Here is an 8507-nt window from a genome sequence, read left to right as displayed (position 1 = left end):
GACAAGTTTAGGTAGTATATAATCGAATTTGAGACGGGTTCGAATTTGAAATTTAATATTCGTGACGGGTTAGGATCGTGTTCGAGTTTTATATGTTGGGTATTCATTATCCGAATCTGTTTATATAAATATTTAATTAAATATAAAAAATATATATTTATTAATAATATTTATAAATTTTTATATATTTTATTTTATATAAAATAAAATTGAAATATTTTTTGAAATTATTAAATTTTTAAAATATAAATTATTAATAAAAATAATTTTTATATAGATTATTAATTAAATATATAAAATTAAATGAATTTAGATATTTTTTGACAACCACAATCGAATTTGGAACGAATTCAGTTAATTTTAAATAAATTTTAATATAATTTAAAATATATTCAGATTTTAAAAATATTAAAAATAAGATAATTTTCGTAATTATCCTATTCGTTGTCATCCCTGTATAAAATCATTCAAGCGCAAAAAAAAAAAAAAAAAAAAAATAAAAATAAAAATTGGGTTACGTATATAATTTAAAAATATTATAGGTCTTTTATTGCAATTTATCATTTAGTAATAATATTTCCAATAATAATTCCTCTCCTTACGTTCTGCCACGTAGTCAATGTGGGTCCCATTTATGAATCCGTGTTTCTCTCTTTGCTATTTCCGCCCAACCAGTCTCATAAAAGGCCCAATCACACCCTTTCTTTTTCTCTTATTTCTGTTTCCTTTCAATTTCAGACACAGAGAAAACACAAGGCAATGGAGAGCTTGGCGCTTCACTCTGTCTCCACTACAACCTCCTTCACTCTCTCTATCCGGAATTCCTTACTCCACCGATCACCAAAACCCATCTCCAAATTTCCATGTACTGTCTCTCCACCTTCCCTGCCCGGCACAATCCGATCACCAGCTCTTTCCTCTCAAAAACCATTTCTTTTCCCTCCACTTCACAAGTCCTTCAAAACCCAATTCCCAATTCGCGCCTCCTCTGAGAAAAATGACTCCTCAAACCTATCAAAAACCCCGCCAATCGCAAACCCACCTCCACAAGGTGCCAAGCTTGTTCCCCTTATAATATCTGTTTCTGTAGGTCTCATTCTTCGCTTTTTTATTCCTAAACCCGTCGAAGTAACCCCACAAGCTTGGCAATTACTCGCAATCTTTCTTTCAACCATTGCGGGTCTTGTGTTGAATCCTTTGCCAGTTGGTGCGTGGGCTTTTCTTGGTCTAACAACATCAATTGTGACGAGAACTTTGACGTTTTCGACGGCTTTTAGTGCCTTTACCAACGAGGTTATTTGGTTGATTGTTATTTCTTTCTTTTTTGCTCGTGGGCTTGTGAAGACCGGCCTAGGGGATAGAGTTGCTACGTATTTTGTCAAGTGGTTGGGGAAGAGTACTTTGGGATTGTCGTATGGATTGACAATTAGTGAGGCGCTTATTGCGCCGGCAATGCCTAGTACTACTGCCAGGGCTGGTGGAGTTTTCTTGCCAATTATTAAGTCCTTGTCGTTGTCAGCGGGTAGTAAGCCAGGGGATGCTTCTTCAAGGAAGCTTGGATCTTATCTCGTTCTTTCCCAGTTCCAGGTTAGTATTCTTCTCTGCAATAAGCAATTGAAACTATCTGGAACTTCGTTGTATTCTTTGATGTACTATGCGATTACAGTATGTGCAAGTGGCTGCTTGTTTAGTTGTATGAGCGCAGTGAACACAACGGATCAGAGTATGATCAATGTTTGTAGATGTTGATTGGCCAATTCACGTGTGAGAGTTTTCCTTAGAGAAAATTGTTAATTGATCAAACTGGATTTAGTTTCAAGGCCTAGTAGACAATCATTTTAAGGTCAATTTCTTTTACTTTGAAATTATAAAAACACAAGTGTGTTATTTAGACATGTAATGGCTAGATGTATTGAGTTACATGAAGATGTGTTGCCTCCATCACTCTGGGATTTTTGTACATATTCTGGTCTATGTCTCCACTCTGTGTTTTTCTTCATTGTAATTTTTAGTTTGAGCAATTCAGGGACCGAACTTATATTATTTTAATTTAGTATTATACTTTTTTTTTTCTTTCTCATTGCAATAATTTATGGCCACATGCATAAGTTGGATAATTTCCTTCTACTCTTGAGAGATTTTCATGTAGTTGATAACCTCTGCGACTTATGTATTGCTCTTTTGGGATGCTTGACAGTCTTCTGGGAACTCTAGTGCGCTTTTCCTGACTGCTGCAGCTCAAAATTTGCTTTGTCTCAAATTAGCTGAGGAACTTGGGGTTATAGTTTCAAGCCCTTGGGTTTCCTGGTTCAAGGTGGCCAGTTTGCCAGCATTTGTTTCTCTTCTAGCTACGCCATTTATCTTATATAAGCTTTTTCCTCCTGAAGCCAAGGACACTCAGGATGCCCCTGCAATGGCTGCAAAGAAACTGGAGAATATGGGTCCTGTCACAAAAAATGAATTGGTCATGGTTGGCACAATGGTTCTTGCAGTTTCTTTGTGGGTGTTTGGGTAAGTGATATCCATAATTCATATCTCTGAAGTCACTTGAGCACAACCTCTATTTATTACATAACAATTCTGGGAACATAAATCAATTGATAAGAAAATTTAACCAGGGAAATTCTGTGACCCATGTCCTTGTTATTCATTGTTTTAGAGAATGAACTTCTCTGTTTTTGGTTTGGGCCTTGGACTATCTAAAACTAGATGATTCACAAGGTATCATCAGTAGGCTTGATGCCAGTGTGAAAAATCTGGATCAAAATTTGTGTGATATCCTGCACTTTAGCTAAAACAAGGAAGGGGCAATTGTTATTTGAATGAGTTGTAGATGCTATACACTCAAATTTTCTTATGGGATAGATAATGTACTTTAGTACCATTGTTTCATTAGAAGCGAACATATTAGTACCATCTTTTCATTAGAGCAAACATATTATGCAAGTTAAGTATGGAGATAGTCAGATTGATGCATTGGGCATTGTATGGTATATGGAAAGTATGCGGTTATGCATGAAAGTAGAAGACTTCTCTATTTGGTTTCTAAAGTTAGCTTGTTGGTTTCACTCCAAACTTTGCCTCTCTAACCTTATCTCTCTCTTTTTTATTCCCTGATAGTTATCTGCCTTTTGGGCTATGGAATAGACTGTTCTATTCTTCTTGATAGTTCTACTTCTATGCCTCCACTAAATGTATTCTTCTGTACCTGCTGCTGCAAGACATGACATTTGCTTCACAGAACCACCTTTTTGGTTGCATATTCTGCATGGTTACATGGCCTCTCTTCATTAGGAAGTAGCTTTGACTTTGATCTCTACCTACTAACAGCAGAAGAGAGAGTCTCAGTAGGAATTGAGGACTGTTGGTTTTATATTATGACCTTTTCCATATGCAGCATCAAGCACAATACAATACCTATCTTTAAAAATTTTTTCTTGCTTTGCAGAATGGCTAGAATGTAAACCAACATGAACATGTTGATTTGATTGGGGTAGTAATAGCACACCCTTTAGAGAAATTAAGATGAATATTAGACTACTCAAGTGACGAAAAAGAATCCATATAACTGAATGTATGGGATTAAGGTTTAGTAGTGGTTGTAGTAGTAGTTGTTGTATTAGACTACTCAAGTGAGTGTTTTGAGTGAATGCTTGTACTGCCCTATAAATCATAGTTTTCTACTGCTGGTTAAATTCTTTGGCAAGAACGGGAGAATCAATTATTTTTGTGTATGTGTGTGAAAGGGAGAGGGAGAGAATGTGTTTCTTTTAATTTTCACTTGCTGATTGTTTGGACAATAATAAGTGATATTGCTTGTGTTTCATGCAGAGATGCTCTTGGTATACCGAGTGTTGTAGCTGCAATGATTGCCTTATCAATATTACTTTTGTTGGGAGTGCTTGATTGGGATGACTGCTTAAGTGAAAAATCAGCCTGGGATACCTTGGCTTGGTTTGCTGTTCTGGTGGGCATGGCAGGGCAACTGACAAACCTTGGTATTGTAGCCTGGATGTCTGGTTGTGTGGCCAAGATCCTTCAATCTCTCTCTTTGAGCTGGCCAGCTGCATTTGTTGTTCTTCAGGCATCTTACTTCTTCATTCACTATCTATTCGCTAGTCAAACTGGTCATGTGGGAGCTCTGTACTCTGCATTTCTTGCCATGCACTTGGCAGCTGGAGTGCCTGGTGTGTTGGCAGCACTGGCTTTAGCTTACAATACAAATCTTTTTGGTGCTCTTACACACTACAGCAGTGGTCAGGCTGCTGTATACTATGGAGGTCTGTCCTCTTTCTTGCAAATATTATATTTTTATCAACTCATTTGACTGTCTTGTTATTATGATTATTTCATGTGGTAAAACCAATTGATGTCCAAATTTTCACTCTTCAAATGTTCATTGAGGTTTAAGTTTCCTTTTCACCTCAATTGGTTGACAAGGGTTTGAAGGAAATGTGAAATTTCATAATGACATTGATTCAGCCTAAATGGTTTAAAGATGTGCATTGTTTGTTTTTTTTTCGTTAATGTCATTGAATAGAAACAAAATGTCGTCTTTTGTTGAATCATTTGTTTTGGTAATTTATGTACTTCTATTTTCTTCTTATGATGCGTGGTTGTGTGTTGATTGATGACATTAAATTGTTCTTGTTTAACAGCTGGGTATGTAGACCTTCCTGATGTATTCAAGATGGGCTTTGTAATGGCCCTGGTTAATGCTATCATCTGGGGAGCGGTTGGAACTGCCTGGTGGAAATTTTTGGGCCTCTACTAATCTCAACTTTACTTGTAAGTAACTGCTTAAATTTCATGTCGCATGATGTCCTGTTTTAGGGAACACTTGAGCTAAATTTAGTTGAGAGAGGAATTTTTATTTTTTATTTTACCTTTTATTATTCTTAACTGTGTTAGCTTGTAGTAACACTAACGCAGGAATGGCTTTTTGAATTGAAAAATCATATTGAATAAACAGTTATACTTCGCTGTGTTTAATATAGTGCGCAAGTTTGACTCTCAGGCTGCTGCAATACCTTCTCTGTTTTAAATTTAACAAGATAAGCAAAGACAACAGTTTGCAGCTTTTTTGCTTCTTTCTCTGCGGCCAAGGAACATGTATGATTTGATTTTAAAGAAACTGACACAGCTAAAAGAAACTCAAGTTCAAGCTATGAACCACTGGATTTAAAAAAGAAAAGAAATCAATCACTTGTGCATATTTCACCTACTACTACACTACAGGATTCAGGAATTTGCAAGAGGGGCATCCAGTTTACATCTGGACAGGTTTGGAAGTAATTTATGGATTTTAAAAGACCAGCTGCTTTGAGTTTGATGTTCAACTTCGTTTGCCTGGTTCAATTTCTTGGTGTCAATTGAATTTATCTGGTGATTCTGAATCTTATGCACAATACGTAAAAATTGTCCAAATTTCTGTTCATATACAAATCAATCTGCAAGTTTGAAGTGTTGCTTATCCAGCCCTCAAATTTTCGGTATATTTGGATGTTTGTGCGTCTAAAATGATTGAAAATTTAAATTTATTTCTCTAGTGAACATAAAAGTTCCAATATGATATTTAATGAAATTCACGTATGATATTTAAGAAGCAAGTGAAACATCTACCCCCAAATGATCCTTCAAAATCATATCCGCCGCGCCATTCATTATTCTTTTCTTCTTCAGGATTAAGTAATTGCTTCCATGAATATTTGAATAATACATTCACTAATTTTAATTTAAACAAAGTCTTAAATTTAATTTTTAAATTAAAAAAGAATATTTACATAATTCTACTTCCTACCAGGTTCACTCACCTTTTTTTTTTGAAGGCACTTCTATAGAATGTTAATTAAGACCAGATATAAGAACTTCTCACAATAGATTAAGACCAGATATAAGAACTTCTCACAATAGATTCATTTTCACAATATAATTTCACGGGCTCTAGTCATTTGGATGATCTATCTTATTCTTTAAAGATTTTGACAAATCTTTAAAGATTTACCTATGCTAACTTGAACCTTTTCTTACCTCCAGCATAAAAATCTACTTGTACTAGTAGTTCTTTCTGCCACTGAAAACACCCAGCCTGACATGAAGGAGATTGCGACAGAGAGGACAAAGCCGGTAGCAATTCCTATTTCAAATGGCAAACCAACAATTTTCATTTCTTCTTTGCTAGGAGACTGAACAGGAGCTTGTACTGGTCTACAGGAAACATAATCTCCGCCACATAGATTTTTGTTACCCTGGAAGCTTGAATAAGGAAAGGTCATGAATTGGCCACCTGCTGGGATTTCTCCAGAAAGTTGATTGTATGCCACATTGAACTTGGATAAAAAGTTGAGCTTTACCAATGAAGTAGGAATTTCTCCAGATAGTTTGTTATGGGACAAATCCAAAGCTTCCAAGTTCGACATTCCTGATAGATCAGCCGGAATTGGCCCTGACAAACCATTGTTGTTTAGTCCTAAAACGTGAAGTCCTTTCAGTCTCCCAAAACTTGGCAAGATTGGTCCTGTCAGCTTGTTGAAACTTAGATCCATAGTTGGTGGAAGGCTCCAAATTTTTGTATACTGCAAACCAGTGCCCTGTTCTCGGTACTTAAAGAGAGGGATACCGGGGGCGATTTCTTCTGGTGGGATGACCGTATTGGTGACCAGGGTTTGTAGTTCTGCCAAGCTTTTTGGTATGTTGCCAGTAAAAGAATTGTTTGATAAATCCAAGTAAAAGAGACTCTTGAAATTGCCTAGCCAGAGTGGGATAGATCCACCCAAGAGATTCCAAGACAGATCCAACAACTGCAGCGATTTGCAATTTGTCAACCATAGTGGAATTGAACCTCTCAGCTGACAAAACGGAATGACAAGGGCCTTGACATTTCTGAACTGCAAATTGACACCTCCAGGCATTTCTTCATCTTGAAAATTGATGCCAAGGATTAGCGTAGTTAAGTTTTTGCAATGTTGTAGTATCTCAAGAGCTCTTGAGATATTTGATATGCTGGTGTTTGAGAGTGAAAGGAACGTCAGGGCCTGGAGATTCTTGAAGTTGTAAGGAACCTCTCCCCCGAGTTTGTTTTTACCAAGATTCAAAATACTCAAGCTGTGGCAAGACGAGAAGGTTTCAGGGATTGGACCATGGAAATTATTAGAACCAAGATTCAGGGAAATTAGATGAATCATTGCAGAACAATTGATATTGATGGGACCATCAAGGGTGTTGTTGCGCAAATCAAGAATTTTAAGGGATGGGGAATTTACCAATGACTCGGGCATGTGGCCATTGAATTTATTTGTGAAGGCAGAGAATTTCTCAAGCTTTCCAAGATTCCCAAAAATATCAGGAAGATTTCCAGAAAACCTATTGGAGGAAATATCCAACTCCACAAGATTAGAAAGGTTACCTAATCTAGCATCCAGTGGTCCAGAAAATTGATTGCCTTCAAGGTGCAACGCGCGAAGGTCTTTCAGTTGCAAGAGGCCCCCAGGAAAACTTCCTGAGAGACTATTGACATTGAGAGAGAGATTCTGCAGAGAAGTACATCTTCCAAAAGTGGTCGAAACTTCACCAGTGAATTTGTTACTTGCCAGGTTGAGAACTTGAATATGGGGTGAGGTTTCACAAAGTGTTGCATTGACAGTACCATTCAAGTAATTCTTTGACAAGTCGATAAACCTGATTGAGCGCATATCATCATGTAGTGGAATTGACCCGACAAAATAATTGTTGCTCAGGTCAAGAATTTCAAGATTCTGCAGACTGAACAATTTAGTTGGAAGGGTACCATGGAGTAAATTATGGGAGAGGTTCAAAATTCTGAGTTGATCCAAAACTGCCAAGGACTCGCAGATTGTTCCTGTGAGTCTCTTGTTCCCAATTTCTAGCCCAATGACTCTTTTACTTGAAACACTGGAATTATTGCAAGTGACACCATCCCAAGTACAGCAATCAGCAGAAGAGCTATTCCAGCTGTCTGGTTTTGATGTTAAACAAGAGTAGAGATCGTTGAGAGCTATCCTGTCATTTGAATCTGGAAGTGGAAGCAGAGTGCTAAAAGAATGGAGAAAAAATATAAGCTTGAGAATTCCATTCTGGGACCAAGAAACTCAGGAGAGAGAGTATAATTTTCCGGAGAAAATAATTTATGATGATTTTCTTTCTCTAGGTATGTGGGAACTTCCGTGGTCCATCAAATTTAAGGAAGATAAAGTCATTTTTTATAAATTATTTTGTTCATAATTATTTACTGTTTAGAGAATGTTAAAAAGTATTAATTATATATATTTTTTTAAATTATTTATACATTCTTCTAAAATCTATTTTTACATACTTTCTCTTAATTAAGTGAGATAAAAGATAATTTAATTAAATTAAAAAATATTTTATTATAATTTATATAATTTAATTATTTTTTTAATCACTATATTAAAAATCTTGATCAACATATAAAAGAAGAGAGTATTAACGGTTAAAAGATGAATGATTAAATAATAAATATTAATAAT

At 36.1% G+C, this 8507-nt stretch overlaps 1 protein-coding gene and 1 pseudogene across 2 annotated transcripts; one reads left to right on the top strand and one right to left on the bottom strand.

The window, feature by feature from the left end:
- The first annotated feature begins 698 nt into the window (after positions 1 to 698).
- On the top strand, positions 699 to 6179 carry LOC110667614 (dicarboxylate transporter 2.1, chloroplastic). Of its 2 annotated transcripts, XM_058133985.1 has the most exons (5): positions 699 to 1587; positions 2198 to 2511; positions 3832 to 4280; positions 4659 to 4788; positions 6037 to 6179. In XM_058133985.1, exons 1-4 carry the CDS (start codon positions 760 to 762, stop codon positions 4772 to 4774), a joined length of 1707 nt encoding a protein of 568 aa, XP_057989968.1. In that variant the 5' UTR covers positions 699 to 759; the 3' UTR covers positions 4775 to 4788; positions 6037 to 6179. The 2 variants fall into 2 exon arrangements, with proteins under 2 accessions (XP_057989968.1, XP_021684199.2); XM_021828507.2 differs by lacking the exon at positions 6037 to 6179 and having other exon boundaries at positions 4659 to 4992.
- On the bottom strand, positions 5895 to 8175 carry LOC131172634 (phytosulfokine receptor 1-like; annotated as a pseudogene).
- Between the last annotated feature and the right edge of the window lie 332 nt (positions 8176 to 8507).

The sequence above is a fragment of the Hevea brasiliensis genome, chromosome 14 (genome assembly GCF_030052815.1).
Source record: "Hevea brasiliensis isolate MT/VB/25A 57/8 chromosome 14, ASM3005281v1, whole genome shotgun sequence".
NCBI lineage: Eukaryota > Viridiplantae > Streptophyta > Magnoliopsida > Malpighiales > Euphorbiaceae > Hevea > Hevea brasiliensis.
The sequence above is the reverse complement of the archived record's forward strand: the minus strand, read 5'-3'. Positions and strand labels throughout refer to the sequence as shown.

Excerpts from the sequence above, each read along its gene's own strand:
- LOC110667614 (XM_058133985.1), top strand. The coding sequence starts at position 760 with ATGGAGAGCTTGGCGCTTCACTCTGTCTCCACTACAACCTCCTTCACT. Across the intron at positions 1,588-2,197 it reads TCGTTCTTTCCCAGTTCCAG|TCTTCTGGGAACTCTAGTGC; the intron begins GTTAGTATTCTT and ends GATGCTTGACAG. Across the intron at positions 2,512-3,831 it reads GTTTCTTTGTGGGTGTTTGG|AGATGCTCTTGGTATACCGA; the intron begins GTAAGTGATATC and ends TGTTTCATGCAG.